The sequence below is a fragment of the Nesoenas mayeri genome, assembly GCF_963082525.1.
Source record: "Nesoenas mayeri genome assembly, chromosome: Z".
Taxonomy (NCBI): domain Eukaryota; kingdom Metazoa; phylum Chordata; class Aves; order Columbiformes; family Columbidae; genus Nesoenas; species Nesoenas mayeri.
The window spans coordinates 36,846,561-36,866,191 of record NC_137542.1 but is presented as its reverse complement, the minus strand read 5'-3'; the positions used below and the strand labels follow the sequence as shown (position 1 = coordinate 36,866,191).

Genomic DNA, 19,631 nt, shown 5'->3' with positions numbered 1-19,631 from the left:
TATTTTAAATGTAAACTGTGATCAAAACTGATTATTGGCTTATTCCATCATACACAGACATCAGTAAATGCACAGATTCCAAGATGATGGCCAAGGAGTCTGAGTTCCATGGACAAAGCTCTATAGAGGATCTCTTTGCTCTGAGTTTTCTGTACTTTCATCTGCACTAAGACAGGCCACAGCATGGATTAGTTTTGTTCTGGTTCTGTAAAGGAAGAATTAAGCCTGTTCCCATAATCAGGATCAGGTATATCTTAGTCATACAATGCAAACCAGACTAAGAACTGGCTATAGTATTTTGGTAAGTTTTGGACTTATCAGCGTGTGTGTCAGTTGTCGGTGTGTGCAGCAGTTCTCCTCTGTACTTGGTGCTGGGATAGATCCCACGTGCAGATACCAATTGCTGTTCCTTGCCCTGATGAGGAAATATTGCTATTTCTGAGTTTTATTACTGTCCAGTAAATATACTATTAAATTGCACTACTGCCAGATTCATATTCATAATATACTCTGGACATAATATATTGTTATATGCCATCAGAAAGAAGATCCTTGGGACATTGCTCATATAATTGCTGTACTAGGCAAGCTGTTATTTTTCTTGTAGCAGAAGTCATATATCTCAGGTAAATCACATAACAGATCCCCATGAGTCCATTCTTCCAGGTTGATTTCTCAAAAGTTGAGGGAAGGTTGTGTCAAAACACCTCTGTTCAATAACTTGGGTAAAAGCCTTCTCCAGAAGCCTTTCTGAGACCATTGTGAGATACAGATCTATAGACATCATCTATTTTTCACCATGTCCTTTCCTTTCACTGTGCCTGGATCCTATGTGGTGAGATGGGTACTGATGGGATATTTTATGACTGATAATTCAGGGTACAACCTGGATAAGAGGTGCCAAAATCAGGCTCAGAAGCATTTGGGTTTTCATCTTGATGGTACATCCTGTGGTAGTTGCTTGGAAGCTGGAACTTGAGCTAGGGAAGAGATGCTGAAACTGGGACTATGAGTATCTCAGTGGGTTTTGTGGTTTGTTGATTATACCTTGTTGTCCTGAAGAAGAGGGAGGGAGCTGTGAAGAGTCTGTTTTGAGGTCATGTTTCATTGCCTCGTCTATCTTGATTTTCTGTGGCAGCTGTTTAATCTGTAAAAGGTAGGAGCAGTTTGGGGGCAGAACCAAGTGCATGACCTTTAGAGAGTTGGCTGGTTCTGGGAACAGAGCAGCAGCTATAAACAGGTCAACGAGAAGCTCAAGGACCTCTCAGAGTCTTCTCCTTGATGTGCCTGTTGTTTTGCCTGGCTTGTGAAAGGCCCTGCAGATGACATCACTCTGTTTTCTGCACACAAGGGATCACATGTGCTGTTGCAAAGCCTGTAAGGAGCCTATGAACAGGAAGAATAATGTTTCTCACCAACTCCACTTGGCTATCCTGACCCTTGGCTACTACAGGAGTTCCTTGATGTAGCAATGCTCCACGATCTGCAAATCAGGGAGAAGGAACCTGGGTTTAGGCAGTTAGGGCTTTTAACTATTAACCCAACACTCCTTGTGTTTGAGGACATTTGAATTGTTTTTCCCTAAACTCCAGGATATAAGAGCAAAGTGTGCACCTGGAGATTTAGTAGTGTGGCGTGGGAACACTGTCCTCTTCTCCAAGAGAATCACATGATGAAGGAAGAATGTGAGGTGCTGTACAACAGATCCAAACTATAAGCCCTGCTGAAAATTATGTGGGCACTTGTGGAGGCAAAACAAACCTGGAAATAATGTGTTAAATGCACAAGAACCTGGACGCACTAATCCAGCAGGGTCTCAGGTTCATTCCTTGGGTACAGCCATCTCTGCTGAGCCACAGCTATACATACACTGAATGTTTTGAAAAGAGACCATAAAAAATATACCAGTATGTCCTTTGGATTGGAAATGCTAGAGGCGAGTTAAGTTTTAAAATAAGAGGGTTTGCCACCCTCTCTGGAATTAATCTTTCCTTTCTGAATTTTGTTAGTAAAAGTCTAGTACAAGCCTACCCAATTGAGCTTCCTAGGCTGATACTAGTGTCTGTTTGAAAAGTGGCTTTCTGGGAACTCAAGAATAGAATAGAATAGAGGAGAGGAGAGGAGAGGGGAGGGGAGGGGAGGGGAGATCAGGGGAGGGGAGGGCAGGGAAGGGGAGGGGAGGGGAGGGGAGAGGAGGTCAGGGGAGGGGAGGAGAGGGGAGGGAAGGGGAGAGGAGGTCAGGGGAGGGGAGGGGAGGGGAGGGGAGGGGAGGGGAGGGGAGAGGAGGTCAGGGGAGGGGAGGGCAGGGAAGGGGAGGGGAGGGAAGGGCAGGGGAGGGCAGGGAAGGGCAGGGCAGGGAAGGGCAGGGCAGGGAAGGGCAGGGCAGGGAAGGGCAGGGAAGGGAAGGGAAGGGAAGGAGAGGGAAGGGAAGGGAAGGGCAGGGCAGGGCAGGGCAGGGCAGGGCAGGGCAGGGCAGGGAAGGGAAGGGAAGGGAAGGGAAGGGAAGGGAAGGGAAGGGAAGGGAAGGGAAGGGAAGGGAAGGGAAGGGAAGGGAAGGGAAGGGAAGGGAAGAGAAGGGAAGGGAAGGGAAAAAGGGAATCGTTCAGTGGAAGAGACCTACAATGATCATCTAGGTCAACTGCCTGACCATTTCAGGATGACAAGAAGTTAAAGCATGTTATTAAGGGCGTTGTCCAATTGCCACTTAAACACTGACAAGCATGGGTCACTGAGGCAAACCTAAGTGAGTGGACACTGTCCTGAGTGTAGACATATTCCATTCTGCATCTGCAGCTGGCAACCCGAGAGCTCTGCAGGCTGCGGAGCCCCAGTGGCTGTCATTGCTGCCCCAAGCAGGATTAGTTTGCTTGCCATTAATCTGGACCTGCATTAAGCTGGACCTGCATGGCTTTTCCTGCAGTGCCAGGTGCGACCCCAGTGCCCTCTGTGACCTTCAGACAGCATCACCCAGCGGGTAATGCCAGAGCCTCCCCATGGTGCCGGCGCCACTGCTCTCACACCCCTGGGCTCCCACTTCTGCCAGCACCATTTCACCCCCTCCTCCCCCAGTATTAGCTCCATATTGGTTGCTCTTGGGGGTTCTCTCCCACATCTCCTGCTGTTGACAGAAGGGTGGGTCAGCAGCAGAGCTTGTTCCCCCCCACCAGGGCCCAAGACGGCTAACGGCATCCCTAAAGGTGTATGCCGGTGCCGTGAGGGAGTATTGTTCTGCTTTGCCATGTAGCACTTGCATCGCACACAGCTCCTCCCTCCTCATCTTCAGATGCTGTCCCAAATCGGGACTCAACAACGGATTGTTGCACTCGCGCCCTTCAACTGGCAACTGCAGGGAGGGGACATACCCCTTCCCTCCCCTTCGTTCAGCCCCTCCAGCTTCCTTCTGGGCTGTAAACACCGCTGGAGAATGAGAGAACTGAGCTAAGCAGCTGGTGATCCTTATCCAGTCACAGTAAAATCCGAGGTGAAGGAAGGAGGAGAAGGCTCTGCTCGCTCCCTATCTTCTCCATTGCCACTCCAACTCCTTCCAGGACCTAGGCAGTGGGAGATCTTCGGGAAGGACTAGGAACAGAGGACGCGGATAGCTCTCCCACCCTCTCCCTCCAGCAGGACGCCGTAATTGCAGATATTTCCCCTGACATGCACACTGACTCCGGAGGAGATGCAAGGAGATGCAATTGCAAAATTTAACAGCGGACTGACAACCTTCCCTCCTTCCTCCACGGCAAAGCGCAACGACACACGGCTGCTGCAGACAGACGGGGTTGGGGTTGGGGGACATACATGCAAATAGACGCACCCCTCCGAGGGGCTGGGGCGCGCTGTGGTCCTCCTCGGCAGCGAGCATCGCATCAAGGGGCGGGGGCGGTGCAGGGAATGGGCGGAGGAGCTGGAGGCAGGGCGGGGGAGAGAGCCCAGTTCCCGCAACGCGGGGAGGAGGAAGGAAGAACCGTGGCGGTGGGATGGTCCGGAAATCCTGTGATAAAAAGAGGGGCGCGGGGGAAAAGTAGGGAGCTCATTCTCTCTCCCCACCACCGCATCCGCAACTTTCCCCGCAGCCCTCGGGCTCATGGGCGCCGGCTGGAGCCGCTAGGAGCGGAGACGCCGCATTCACCTGTCGCCGGCCCGGCACAGCTCAGCACAGCGCCCGCCGCCGAACGAGGTATCGGCGCCGGGGAGGGCGAGCTGTGCTGTGGCGACCGGCGTGCGGAAGGGCAATGAGGAGACGGCGGAGTGTGGGCATGCAGGGGTGGGAAAGGCCCTCCCACGTGCTAGTGGGCCGCGCAGCCTCACGACTCGGCTGTGACCCAAAACCGCAGCGGGTGCCGGGTGCGGGGGTGGCAGCCTGCCTCCGAGCCGAGCACATTCCTCGCCGAGGCCAGAGGGAGGCAGCAGCCTGCGCAGCGAGGCTTTTGTGCTGCACCTGCCGCCGGCTGCTCTCAACCTTGAGCCGTCCTGGCTCCTCCTGAGGAGGTGCAGCCCTTTCTGGCATCGCGCTGGGGGATTTCTGGATGAGGTTTCTGAAGGGTTAAGTTTGGGGAGCCTGCAGTGCATCCATGCTCTCCATCTCGCCGCTCGGGCTGCATCCACAACCGAGTCGCCGAGCTTGTCCCACTTGCCCCTCTGGGCAATTGTGGAGCGCTTCACCTTCAAATGCCCCCACGGTGGTCACCGTTGCAGCTGCCACTCGGAACCTAGCCCTTCGAAAACCTAGAGGACCAAAAGCAGGCGAGGAAACAAGAAAGTTCAAAGGTTTAACGCTTTCTTGCCTATCTGCAGGAAACTGGGAGGAGGACTGCGGTACTCCTCCAGGCTCACTCCTGGCCACCTGCCCTGCCCGGGGGAACCACCATGTCCCCATAGCTGCCCCTCCTCCTGCCCATTTTCTGCTCGCCAGCATTCATCTCTGCTGCCCGGGTGCCTTGTCCTGCAAAGCCAGGGTCTGCAGGGGTAGACGTTTGGAAACTTGCCTGCACTCAAACAGCGGGAGGAAAGCTGTGGGGAGACAGCAGAGAAATGCCAGACATCAGCCTTTTCTCCTCCTAGAGACATTATTCCTCTTTTGGTTGTGCCTCTTTGCAGGCTGCCCTCTAAGGATTCCTGGTCTCTGTGCATGTGAGGTGTGAAGGTGGGCAGCACGCTGAAGCCATCACAATGGATTTTGTTATGAAACAAGCTCTGGGAGGTAAGTACGCTTGGCACGTGGGGGCCATGCATCCCTTACCCCTATTCTTTTGCGCTTGGCAAGAGAGGGGATGAGCTATGAACCTCTGCTAGGGTCTGCACCTGGAAGAGCTCTTTGGGGACCCAGGTCAGCATGCCTGTCACTGCTTCATGATCTCAGAGCCAATTGTTTGAAGAATCTGAGCAGGAGATGGCAGCAACAAGCAGAGACAAAACTCCCATGTTAGGGGAGAGACCTTCCACACAAGGTGTGCAGAGAATACCTTATCTGACACCCTACCAGCTAGCTGCACATTTTGCTGTGCAGTGCGCAGGTCTTGCTTTGCTTCATGCCATGCCACTGAGGCAGGTATTACAAAGGTTGCAGACAGGTTCAGCCAGAGTAAACCCAAAGAAAGAGTAGCATTATGTGTATGAGTCCCTTTTTCATCCTCCCTCCAAAATCTGGCCAGACCTTCATCAAAAAACAGGCATTGCAGAAATTTTTGTCCCTGGTATTTGGAAAGTTGTTTCTAGTAGGGATATTGCTGCATTAAGCAGGGAAACACTAATAAAGTATCCCCTCCACACCCTACCTGGTTTTCAGGCCAGATTTTTATATGGTTTCAGTATATTTCCTTCCATGTGTGATGAATTGTTTTAACCTAGTGCCAGGAAACAGAAAAGGAAGTGGTGTTGGGGGAAGAAATTGAAAACAATGCAGAAGTATTTGGGAATAAGATTCCTTTGTTCTGCCACAGTTACGCTGCCTTTCTGGGCTGCTTGGCCTGAACATTCAGTCAAAACAAGACTGTCACTGAGATGATACTGAATGCTGGTTGCAGTTGGGAATTGGAATAGCTGGCCTCAGAAGAATCTAATGAAGTGGTTCTGATAATTCTCTATTGTACTGTATTTCATGTGTGGATTTTCCATTCATTTGCCTTTGAAGAAACTGTAGAGTCATGGTCATGTTTCATGCATGGTGTTATTGATGTCATATGTACCTTCAACATTTACTGCAGAACTCTCTCCCATGGCATGAAAACATGATTTCTGTCTTTGAAAGCAAAAGACCTGGTGTTGTGGGTTGGTTGTTTCCTTGTTTGTTTGGTTTTTAAGAAAGGGAGCAAAATTCTCGCAGTTAGAATAGAGCAAGCCACCCAGGTTTTAGTTGGAGTGTTTTGAATGGCAAGATCAAACTGAAGAAGAAAGGGTCTAGTTTGATTACATGAAGGTATCTATGTGAGATGATAACAGTTTGTATGATAAGAGTGTTACATTTTATTGCTTTTCAGTGCCCATTTTGAAGGAGAAATAGTTTTGAGAAGAGCAGATTTTGCACTGTTTGCTACAATGTGAATAAGGTTGCTTACACAGAAATGAACAAGTATCTGAAAACCGGACAAATAGCCACTGCAGCTGGAGATCCATGAATCCACTGAAGAGAAATAACTGCTTAGAGACTGCAGTTAAAGGCAGGGGGAGGAGGTTTGCAGCAAAGGAGTAACAGCTGAGATGCCTGCCTTTTCTTGCAGCTTCGTGACTAACCTGAGTTGGAAGCAATGTCTTCCCATACTTAACAGCATTTACTCTGGTTGGGTGGTCATGCTAACATAATGTTTCATGCCAGGGTCACGATTTGCATTACAATAGGAGTTGCTGAGAAGGCAAATTGAAAAAATGTCTTTTGGAGAAGCCTGAGTTTCTGATGTCTGTCAAGATTCTGTCAAGGGCACCAGCTCTTCTGCCTGATGACTTAATGTATCAACAAAATGCGGCTGCAACTTGTCCACTTAGTAAAGGAGAAGTCTCTGCAGAGTGGTAAAATCCAAGAAATGTTAATTCATTAAGCAAGAGACCTATTTTAAAATTAGAAATAGTTTCAAAGAGGAAAACCAAGATCTCCCAGGGCAAATATAATTTGGAAATTAAAGGTGTTTGTGGACACTTCTTTCCTACTGGAGTTAAAGCCCAAGCTGACGCAAACGTGCAATCTGGCCACACTGATACAGAAAGCCAAGGACTAAGGGTTACAGTTTGTTTTCTTAATTATGGGGCCAGCATCCTTTTTATTTGCCATTTCTGACATGCAGAGGAACATGTTCAAACTGAGCAAAGCAACAAACCTCTGGTAGATGACAGGCTTGCTTTGGTTGGAATATATGATGTGATCTGCTAGTTAGCTTTTTATTATCCCCACTTTCAGGGAGATCTTCCTTTGGACTTCATGTTGTTGATTTTAGTTTAATGTGGATTTTCCCAGATCACCTCTGAATTAATTTTACTGTCAGCTTAGGATTTTTTGAATGGTGCAGAGTTTCTTATCCCACCCTCAAAATCTCTTCTGACACTCCTGGAAGAAAGAAAAAATACTGCAATTTTGTCAGCCAGGTCCCCTCCAGTTTACAAAGAATCAGACTTGATGCAGGTATTGCTTGCAGACCACCTACAGCTATAAAAGCTTAACCTTTGCCCTGTCTCAGGGGAGGACACCTCACACAGGCTGAGGGCCAATTGAATTTCCTTGTTTCAGCATTACGGGCACGGTATTTTTTCTTCCCAACACCTAGGCCAAAGCTTATGGTAGCTCGGAACCTGGATTTGAGAACTGTTTGCAGGTGGGGTGCTTTTGTACTTTTTCCTGCTGGACAGGGCTGTGCAGGGCTCTGAAGCATATGAGGACTTTGGACCAGGTTTCATCTATTGCAGTGATCAGAGGAGGTACTGGAAGGAAAAAAAAAAATCTTTCGTACCTTCTTATCTTTTTGAGGAAAAGGAGGTCTCACACTGTTTAATTAATAGTGAGCAGTAGCCTTAGCAGAACACTCCTGTGGGAGTTTTCCTATTGCCTTTGAAAAAATCTTTGAAGACATTTTCTTTGTCTCTGATGGCACAGGACAATCAGCTTTGTTATTCCTTTGGGTTTTTGCAGTTTGTGGGGAAGAAGACAGCAATGTGCTTTAAAAGGCAGGTGAAGTAAGTTAGCAAGCAAGGAAAGGCTTAGAGATTGCATAGAGATTCTTTGTCTGAAGTCTGTGTGACTAGAAGATACAGGCTTTGTGTTTGACAGGTTATTGTATTGCTGAAGGAGAATGTGTTCCTTCCCTGACTTCTTGTTAAAGATGGTCTGCAGAAGCCTGCTGTTTCTATGCAATGGAAGGTGTGCTGTGCTCTGCTGTGCTGCCAGCACTGGGCTTTTGCTGCTAGTGTTGGCAGCAGTGTCTTTGCCTGGTGATTTACAAGCTTGCTATGTGTCTTTGAAAATCCCTGCCCTCTTCAGTGTAAAATTCTTGATATTTTCATTAGCAGTGGGAACTATGGTCCAGGAAAAAGCAGTATGAAATATTGACTTAGCCAATTTGCTTCTGTGGCCTTTTTTGTGCTTCTCAGACCTTTCAGCACCCTGAACGCAAGTCGCTCCATTTACTGTCTGATAGTGACAGAAGCCGTAGAGATGAAATGCAGTTGTGATGCTGATGAGCTGTGTAGGGCAACAAGAAGAAAATAGCAAGAGGAAACCTAGAGGATTAAAATTGCTGTTTGTTCTTCCACAGAACTAACAGAGACAGCAAAGGAATGTTTTGTATCTGTGACCCTGCCACACTAGCAGACATTGATATAGGTCTGTAGCCAGGGTGACTGGTCACTTTGCTGTTCCTGTGACAGTTCACTAAATGAAGGTAACCAAAGTAATTCCATGATTGCATTTTATGTTGTCAGTGCTCTTTACTAATCCAGGTCAAAGCTCTGGAGTGCTGGTTTTGTGACAAAGGCATATGATTTCCCAGGAAAAAGCTATAAGTGAAGAACATGAAATGGTCCCTGTAGTTATTTATTCATAGGTTTACGTGCAAGGGTGCATTAACACCTGACTCCCATGTCATACAACATGGTCTCATTTCCTCTGTCACTGGTAACTTGGACAGATAGGGAAACTGGACAGAACTTAATAACAAACTTAATGACTGGCTGTCATCCTGCTGCTGGGACACCTGAGGACCAGGAGTCTTAGGCATTTTCATGACGAAAAAGAGAAGGGCAGAGCCGATAGGCAGGATTTGTCTGTGGTGGAATCATGATGTGGTTAAAAAGGTAGACACTTCTTACAGCAGAAGCTAGCATTGTGTAGACCAAAACACTGTGAAGATATGGATATACAGAACAGCCACAATAGCTCTATATTATATGGTGTTGTTCAGGGCCCTTTTGATGTGTTCCTTTTATTGGCACAAATAGGAGAAATGTCTAGCTCGGATGGCTGCCTTAAATCATGACTTTTCCTAATGTCATCCTGTGGATAAATTGTGTAACTTGTTTAATATATAATGATGCACATGGATGCTACTGTCTAAATTGCTTCCTCATGCTGCCAGTACCGCTTGAATTCATTGTGTAGTGCAAGCAGGAGGAAGGGTACATTTGGTATCTGGGTGGATATTTATTGGGCTATATTACAGGCATGTTTTTCTGTTTTATTGGCAGCAGCTTAGAGTGAGGACTGCTGGTTGGCATTCACTTCTTTATCTGTCAAGATTAAGTGAAGACTTGTTTTCATTCATAAAGATTCTTAGAATACTGTAAGCAAAAGACAAATGCAACCAGACTGCCATCTGGAATATGTCAGCAGGAGGGACTGCCTACTTCGTGTCCCTTACTGACAGCTTTGGTTCAGGTATACCACAAAACACAGTACAGAGGGACTCCCCTTCTTCTTGAAGATAGCAGAGATTTAAACTCTCCTGAAAATAATGGTATTTAAGTCACTGCCTATAAGCTCTGAAAAAGCAGACTCTGTGCTAAGCTTAGGTTAGTGAAGATGTGTGTATGAATGCCAGATAAGCCTGGAGGGAAGCTGTGCTAGTATTGAACAACACCTTAGTAGTGGCCTTCTGTGTGGCTGACGAAGTTTTTATTTTGCTGCTGCATTTGCCTCACTTCATTTCCTTGTAATGTGGGGATTAAGTCCTTATTTTTTCCTGGAGAAGTCAGGGAGAGGCAAAACAGACCTGTACAGGCTAGAACAGGCAATGAAATAAACACAGTGGTTTCTGCTTTCTCCTCTTCCAACTCAGTCTCTTGTTTCTCACATTCACAGTTCTCTGCTGAGCCTCTATCCTGCTCTAGAACCTCATGCATCAGCTAGACTGTGCTTTGCTGCTTATGCTAATTTATGAAGTCCTGAAGCAGGACAGAAACTGTACTACAGAACTAGAAGTTGTTGTGCCAACAAGTAGTACTGGTATTTACTTCTGGGGCCTGTAGTCCTTGAAACCTTTGACATATGTGGTCTTTCACTTTGCAGTCAGGTGTTTCCAAGTCACAAAAACTGGAGAATCTGAGATCAGACAGGAGGTTTCCAGCCCACTGTATCTTGAGGTAGATGTTGAGACCCCATCTACCTTTGTTCTCAGATAGCTTCTGCCTGTATTGTGTGCAGTTCTGGGCCCCACAATTTAAAGAGGATGCTAAGGCACTTGAACACATCCAGAGGAGGGCAACAAAGCTGGTGAAAGGCCTGGAAGGAATGTCCTATGAGGGATGGCTAAAGGTAGCATTCTGCCTCTGCAGTACCTCTTCTTGCCCACTAGAAGTTGCAACACAAATTGTTTAAGGCATAACCAAGGTCGCATACTCTGTCCATCACAGGGCAGGCAGTTGGACTAGCTGATTGTTGTAGGTCCCTTGCACTGAACTATACTATTCTATACTGTTCTTAAATGAGTAAGAGTATAAGATGAATTCTGCAGCCTTATTTTGTAGTATGATTGTGTTTGTGATCTGTTATCTTCTAGATCCTTTTTTCTTTCTTTGTCTCATGCTTTGAGTATATAAATTTTAATGGCATTTTGAAGATGAAGAGGTAACAATGATATCTGATGGACACATTTTTCAGGAATGGTTTTACGGGCTGCCTTTTTTTTTTTTTTTCTTTTCTAAAATGTATGGCTAGCAAAGGGATTTTCATAAAAAAAAATGGATTAATTTGAATGCAATCATGATGTCTGTTGCTGAGACAAGGATAGAAAGAAAAATCCCACGTAGCTGCCTCACTGCTTTCAGAAAAACAACACAACAGAAGTTCTATAGCTGTTCAAGGCTGATTACTCTATACCAGCCTTGGATCTTCTTTATTCATGTATTTGATACCAGATCCTTCAATAGCAATAGTCTGTTCTTCAGGAATCCCCATTAAAACCAAGGAGTGAGATGGCTTCCAGGGAAGCAAATTGTTCACTGTGGAGACGATACCAGTGGAACAAACACAATAAGGGTCAGCTGATTTATTCCATTCATGATCCAAACCAGGAGGAGGATAACTGGCCAGGTTTTTTCTTCCTGTGATTTTCTTGGGAAACATTTCTTTTATATTTTCTTGCCTCTGTTGTACCTGTTGCTGTTAGAATCATACAAATGCTCTCACTTGTGTCTGAGATCTTACTTCTGGTTGTCTTATTTGTAAACTGGCACTGAGAGCAGAGTGTCCTTATTTAGTATCCTTGGAAGAAATGGGCAGCCTTCAGCCTGCTGATTGTAGAGATACTCCACAAAGAGCTTAATTAACATTTCTCCTGCTGAGCATCTGCTTGCAGATGTCCCTTGACTTCTTCAAGGGACATGACATGGATAAGCAGGAAGTTTTCTCGCTGAGAGACAGGGAGAAATAAGGAAATTTCACATACATTAAGGAGTTTGTCTAGGATTCCTTCATGGCAGAACAAAAGATGCTTCTGTTTGATTCTCTGTCCACATTGAAGTACTTTTCATGCGTACTTTTCATTTTAGCATCTGTTGCTGTATACCTGAATATTTCTTGCTTTTTTTCTTTTTCTTCTTTCAGAACTGAAGTCGATTCTCATGGGGCAGAGAAAAGTGATGGTTTCTTGCCAGCTACATACTTTTGGCACAAATAGAGTTTGTCAGTGCTGAATTTTTGGCCTCTGTTGCATAGGATACCTTACCTACAGCAACATATGTGGGGCTTGGCAGGAGTTTAGTGCATGATGCATTACAGTTATTCAGACCTTCCTGGTGATGTGTAACTCCAAAAATATAAGTTACTTGGTCTTCCAAGTTCTCTTTCATTGGTGGGGCAGAGAACACTCTGCCTTAGCCTTTGATGCTCCTTTTTGGAAGTTCGCAACTCTGCACTGCTTTTGTATATTCATTCCATGTCCTGAAATCAAGTGCTTGCTCAAATCTAGACAGAACCTTAAACATTTGTGGAAGTTATGGCTTTAAGAATTATGTTGGTTGCTGACTAATTTTTCACCTGCAGCTTAATTGTGAGAGCTTGGATATAGCCAGTTGTTTCTTGTAGGTTGGTTTTAGTGACTGGAGTGTGTGTCTCAAAGGGTGTAGTGCTTTCCTGAGAAGGCTGAGAATTTATGTAGGTTGCTGAGCAGGTGATCGCGTGGTTTTCTAAAGGATAATAGCTGCAGTTACTGATATGGCAAAGGTTACTAGTGATCTTCCTATCACTGGTACAAATCCCAGTGCATATTAGAAACAGAACACCTAAAAAAAATTGTATCTGTCTTCCAGGCACAAAGTGATGATCACACTGTGCCATTTGAGAATTGATTTCTTGCCCCCCCTGCATCCTCCCACAGTTTAAAATGAACTGATTTTGAATTGGGCAGATGCTGTCACTGACATTGCAGAAACGCATTAATATAAAACATGAATTTAATCTGCTCACTTTGATGTACATCTTTTTACAATTTGAGTTTGTCATTACTTACAAGAGTGAAGCTGCTTACCAGCTGCTTATGGTTTTGCAGCATGATTTGAGTCTTGTGGTTATTTGCAGTGATACAGACTTTGAAGGAATGTAAAACACGCAACATCAACACAAATTTGAGATTCAAATGGCTGTGAATTATTTTCTGTGGAAAATAAGGGAAGAAATGAAGAAACCCAAGTCTGGATGGTGGAGCTGTTTTGATAACTCTTGTCTCCTGAGAGAAAGGGAGCAATGAAGGGGAAGGCAGATAACAATTAAAGGTAAAGGGGTGGCAAAGAAATGTGTGTCAATGCTTGGGTTGGCAGATAGCAAATCTCTCTGTGTCGCTGGATCCACCTCTTCTTTTTTTTAATGGTGAGCATAGGCAAAGTTGACCAGTGGAAAATAATTTTCAACTTTGTCTTTGAGTTAACTGAGGGGGAGATGGTTGTCTCAGCTGCTGGCCTTGTCTGTGGGAGAACTCTGCGTGTGTTTGGGAAGGTCACTTGCTCTCCTCCAGTCCCCTGGCATAGGAAGCAGTATGTGGCTCCATTGCCCGAAGAACCAGACAGTTAAGCGTGACTCAGGGGCACCTGAACACCGCCCTTCTCTTCATGAGAAGGGAATAGCATTCTTTTTTCCTTCTGGTACTCTTTCTTCTTAGTGCTTGACATAGCTGAACTTGCATAATAAATGGATTTGAAGTTTTGTCCTTGACTTGATATTGGCAGTGAAACTTGTTCATTCTGCTTCCCTCCCACTGTGTTATTGCATGCAGTGTGAGACTTTCTGCATGTACCCTGAACTGGCAGAAGCTGTGGGACTGTCTGGTCTCTGTTCCAGTACCTGTTGTAGGTGTAGCTGCTCATTAAATTCCTTGAAAATTCATGTGTTAATTAAAATTTTAATTTGCAAAAGGACTTTGGAAAAGTTTACTAAAACATGTTTTTTTTCAAGAAAAGCTTTTAGACACACAGTTTGTACTTTCTTAGCAATCAAGGAGAGAAACACCCGTCACAAACCTGAAACACTAAGACATCATACACAAACAGATGTATTTTTAATCTGTGTCAGACATTTATTTTATGCTGGAGTTAAGCATATACATACCATTCTTCACTCAATGAGTGTGGCTCTTACTGAGTGAAAGATTTTGTTCTTTGTGAATGAAGAAATTTCTCTTTGCAGTTTCCTTCAGATTTATTTTGTCATTAAATAAAAAATTTGTTTTTAAAAGCACAAACAATCAAAATACAAACAAAAAATGAGGAGAAAGAGAAAATATTCAGAAATTTTGGTAACTGCCAACACATTGACATAGCTGCTTCTATGCACAGCTCTAGATGGGAATAAACTGTTTGGGAGAGTGCTTAGAAAAACCCCAGTCTCCATTAGAAATAGAGAAGTTTGTTTTTTTTTTTTTTAATTTATTTTAAAACTTTTTTAAAAATACATATATCCTGTATAGTTAAAGCTTTTCTTGTGACAGTTGCAGCTTTCTCCTCTGTGTTTTACTTACTCACTGTTTAAATGTGAGCAGTTCCTGTTCTGTGTCAGCCAGCCTGCGCAGTAACAGATTAAAAGGAGCATGAAAGAGGAATTCATAACTACACGGAGATATGTTAAAATACTGAGGAAAAAGGTAAAGAAGGGACCCAACTCCTCTCTCTAAACATGTGATAGAGGTAAACATTGCAGTGAAGGAAGAGCTACTTAAAGTGAAGGACAATATTGTAAAAGAAAAATGTGAATAAATTGGCCATGCACATACTCAAGTCATGAAGCAGAAGAGTGTTTCTGACTAGAAAAAGACAACAGAGGTGCCAGAGGAGGTTTCCACTGGAAGAAGTGAAAGCTGAGTCTCAGGGGGGTTTCAAATATTGCATCAGTATAATTGTGCATGCCCAGAGAAATGGGGCCAGTGAGGCAGGAAATAACTTTCTATCCTGAGTACTTTAATAGGAAACAGACAACATCTTTGACTCTGTCCATAATAACAAAATCATCTTTAAAAGAGGCTTAGTTTTTACACTCAATTTTGATGTTGTTACAATATGTCATAGTCTCTGATGGGGCCCAGGGATCCGGCCCACTTCAGCTGGAGCCAGCAGTGTGCCCCTCTGGGTGAGGTTGTCACAGAGCTATGGTTAATTTTCTCTTTTCTGAAAACTTTTTAGTACTGTTGTTTCTGTATGAGAGGAGAAGAGGTCTGCCAGCTATATCATCTCACTATTCCAAGGATGATCTGAAATGCACTATCAGAATCAGATTAAAAGTTATTTTATTTCAAAGGACTTGGTGGATTTGCAAAGTAATTTCTAGAATAGCTGTTTGGGTTGCTGCTGAGTAAAGCAAGCTCACAGCGACACTGGATATTTTTCCAGCAGTGGTGTTTCAGCCAAAGCAGAGATTGAGTTTCATGTAAGAAGCATAGCTTGAAATTGCCTCCATGGTAACTTACCTGCAGTTCACATGGAAACAGCTCTTTTCAATACTTTCTTTGTTTTATGCTACATTTGAGAAAGATATAATTTCAGAACTACGTGCTTCCTGGGAATCTCCTCCCAGTTTTGAAGAGTTGTCTGAAAACAAACTATTCTGTCTTCCTCAGTAACAGTATTTACCATTGTGATAGCACATTGTTAGACTCAGTTTATACTCCTCACTTTATGCTCCTGCTCTCTACCCCAGCAATATCCTCGACTCATTCTTGCATTCCAGTATGACTTTGTTCTCTGCCTAGGTAGGCGCTTTAGGAGGGTGCGTCATGCTGGTTTAGCACCCAGGAAAAGAAGCAGGTTTTGTATGCAGGACAGAATATCTTGGGCTTAAATATCTCTTGTATGGTTGTGCAGCTTTGTCCCCAGGGCTGATAGCTATCCACCTAAGTCTCCTTAAAATGACCTGACTACTGGAGGAGTGTTTGTGTTGTTAAAAATTAGTCCTAATTAAAAGACAGATATTGAGCTAATCTAGTCCAACAGATACAAGCTCTGGGCTTAATTCTGCACAGCAGAATCCTGAACCCTTATAGGCACTACTCTGATACAATATAATATAATTTACAAATTTCAGCTGTTCTAAATGTATTTTTTGACAGAGATTTGTCAGTCTGCTGCAGCTGAAGGCCAACATTTCTACTAATTTCTTGCAGATGCAAGTAAAATAATCATAGGATTTTTCTTCCCCTTCTCCTTAAAAACTCACAAAAATCTCCTCAAAATCTCACAGGCTGGAGTATTTCTTGTTTCCACACAGTCTGAAAAGTATGGGTCAGATATTCCATGTCCGCTGGTGGATGTGCTTGGAAGAGGCATTTGTATCACATTATTAGGGAAGGGCTATCTAATCCAGAGATTCTGTTAGTTACATGACATCTCAAACACACCCTAAGTGCCTCATGGATGCTTTGGAGTGAAGCAGTTTTCTATTGTGTTGTTTTAAGAACAGAGCAACCTAGATTATTTCTTCTTTTTTTTTTTTTTTTTTCCCTTTTCTTTTCTTTTTTATTTTTTTTTTTTCCCCTTTTCTTTCCTTTTCTTGCCCACTTAATTGATTAAGCTGCAACACTTTTATAACTGGTTATCTTACAGTTGGGAATAAAGCAGATGTAGAAAGACTGGAGGTGTGCCCCTTCTGCCATTTTTCTTAGCTAAGAAAAAGTTTTAAGAAGGATAAGGAAGAGAGGCTTTAAGTTGGAAAGGGTTTAAAGGCTTTACTAATGCTACTAATAAATAGAGAATATATACAAAATATACAAACCCCAATCTTGAATGTAGCAAGGTAGCAGCGTTTAAACCCTCCTGTGGTGGGCGGAGCTGGCGGCTCCAGCAGCTGCAGGGCAGGCACTCCGAAGTCCTGGTCGGGACTTCACGGCAAACTGGAAACTGGATACAGGGATGCAGGGCCTGGCCTCGGATTGCAGGCACAGGTGGCAGGGTCCTCTTTAGATGCCGGCCATGGTTGAAGAGAGTGAGACCCTCATAATCTCCCTCTTATATAGGGTATATGATGCTTATGGGATGGAATACTCAGTTGGTCAGTTTTAGTCACCTGTTCTGTCTGCCCCTCCTTACAAATATGCCCCAATCACAACAGATCATGTGAAATCTTATCAGGATTCTTGGCTGTCATAGCAATAAATCTAAACATGAGCTTCTTCAGCATTCCATTGCCACTCTTATGTGTCTTGGAGCACAGTGTCCAAGAAACATGCAGGCAAAAACTCAGAAAAATGCAGTTGCTTAGAAGTCACTTAGAAGAACTTAGCTGAAAGGAAAAATCACTAAAAGAGAACTGGTCTTGTTTTTAACAAAACCAGGACATATAGTGACAGTGTGGTTCATATTTTTTCTAAGTTAATAAATCAACCACATTGAGACTGTGCGTTATTTATAATTTTAATGCACCTGCAAATTCTCTAATAAATCATCAGATGCATCAGTAGGGCAAAGTAGTCATCCAGGTAAAGTTTGCAGAGGAGGTGACCAAACTCCAGCTGGAAACAACCCACCCTGCACAGTCTTTGGTAACAGAATTATCCTTTAGGTTAAGGACATGACAGCCAGGTGACATATGCTCAATGCTAAATAATATTGTATTTAACAGAAACAGACATTATCTCAGTGTCATATTTGTTTCTTAATCTGTTTTCTTCTCTCACTTAAGGCTAAGGGAACAGAACAAAAGCAAATCTGTTCAGTGAAGGACAACCTGAAAAGCAAAATTCCTCTTCCCATAAAGTTCAGGGAGGGAAAGGATCCAACTAGAACTCCTAATCCCTGAACACATGTAGAGTCAAATTGCCCTCCTAGGTAAATATCTTTAGGCAGATATCTGTAGCAGGGATGAAGCTATGGATTGAACCCAGCACGAGATTTATGCATGAACTCCAAATGGTGGGAATACCTTTTTTCTCTTTGGGCTGGGTGATTAGCACAGCTTTTTGCTGTAGTATCACATCACCTGCAGCTGAGCAGTGTGCATTCACACTGTTGCCACCTGCACATTCAAGCATGACAACTTTTCCAAGTGAAAAAGCAGCTGGCATTTTCACAGAATCACAGAATCGACTGGGTTGGAAAAGACCTCAGAGATCATCAGGTCCAACCCTTGGTCCAACTCCAGTCCATTTACTAGATCATGGCACTAAGTGCCATGTCCAATCTCAGTTTAAAAACCTTCAGGGACGGTGAGTCCACCACCTCTGTGGGCAGGCCATTCCAATGCCTGACCACTCTCTCTGGAAAGAATTTCTTTATAATATCCAGCCTAAATTTCCTCTGGCAGAGTTTAAGCCCATGCCCCCTTGTCCTATTGCTAACTGCCTGGGAAAAGAGATCAGTCCCCACCTGGCTATAACTTCCCTTCAGGTAGTTATAGAGAGTGATGAGGTCACCTCTAAGCCTCCTCTTCTCTAGACTAAACAACCCCAGCTCCCTCAGTCTCTCCCCATAGGTCTTGTGTTCAAGTCCCTTCACCAGTCTTGTTGCTCTTCTCTGGACCCACTCCAGCACTTCAGTATCTTTCCTGAACTGAGGGGCCCAGAACTGAACACAATACTCCAGGTGTGGTCTCACCCGTGCAGAGTACAGGGGAAGGATCACTTCTCTTGTCCTGCTGACCATGCTATTTTTGATACAGGATAGGATACCATTGGCCTTCTTGGTCACCTGGGCACACTGTTGGCTCATGTTGAGCTTCCTGTCAGTTAGTACCCCCAGGTCCCTTTCTGCCTGACTACTCTCCAGCCACTCTGTGCCCAGCCTGTAGCGCTGCAGGGGATTGTTGTGGCAAAAGTGCAGGAGCCAGCACTTGGCCTTGTTGAACTTTTGCTTTTATTTGTCTCTGACAGTGTGGAAAGCTGATGCCATAAGTACATTTCCTGATGGCAGGACAGAGGAAGCCTATTCATTCCTCTTTTGAAAAGCCCTGTTATCCAGGTTCAACTGTAGTGTGCTGTCTTGTTGCTCACTTATTACTTCTGCCTCTGAAAGTGGTCTCAGAGCTGCAAAGTCTGTTCTACACACTGTGAGATGGATTCTCTCCTTACCTGCCTGGATTCCCATTTGGCTTCAGCAACACATGAAAGAGGTATCAATCTGTGCCAAAATCTGTCTGTGATACTCTGGGGATTAAAGGAGTTAATCAGGGATCAGAAAAGAGCTCAGGGAGAAGGGTTTGGGAAAATTCTCCTTCCTGTATTTGAGCTGAGCTTCCTGGTATTGGGAAGGAGTGGGCTGGTAAGGAAGCAGTATGCAAATATTCTGGGAGACACTATACCAGACTGATGGCTGAGTTAATTGGTTATGGTAACAGCCAGATCTGCTCCAAGTGCAGGTCACGTAGTGCAAAAGAGAAAGACCACACTCTTCTATCTTCAAACAGTTTTCAAGAATGAAGTGCTGTTCGTCTTTATAGGGAAATTTTTCTTCATTGGGAAGGATTTATCAGAGATGCCACAGAAGTTAAAAGCCAGTAATGTAATTTGAGGGCCTTGAAGGCCCTGGAAGACCTTGATATAAAGAGGACTGACATCAAGGGGTAGGCCACACTTGATTTCAAATGGTATGAGTGCCATTTGAAATTTGAAAGCATCTGAGACATTTGCGCATGATTTCAGATACTTTTCTGTGTCTCCTCTGTGTTGTGCTTTTATGTTGACTTTCATAGTTAGTTTTCTGTCCTGAATAGCTAGCTTACACATGGACATTGACCTGGTGAT

The 19,631-nt window shown here is 44.4% G+C and overlaps 1 protein-coding gene across 1 annotated transcript in view; it reads left to right on the top strand.

Annotated features, from left to right (window-relative positions):
- Positions 1 to 5,172: 5,172 nt before the first annotated feature.
- The window catches only part of CPLX1 (complexin 1), a gene marked incomplete at both ends in the record, with an annotated part of 81,425 nt that continues 66,966 nt past the window's right edge, over positions 5,173 to 19,631 (top strand). Inside the window, one exon of the mRNA XM_080363166.1 lies at positions 5,173 to 5,203. Within this exon, the coding sequence (XP_080219292.1) occupies positions 5,173 to 5,203 (31 nt within the window). The remainder of the gene's footprint in view (positions 5,204 to 19,631) is intronic.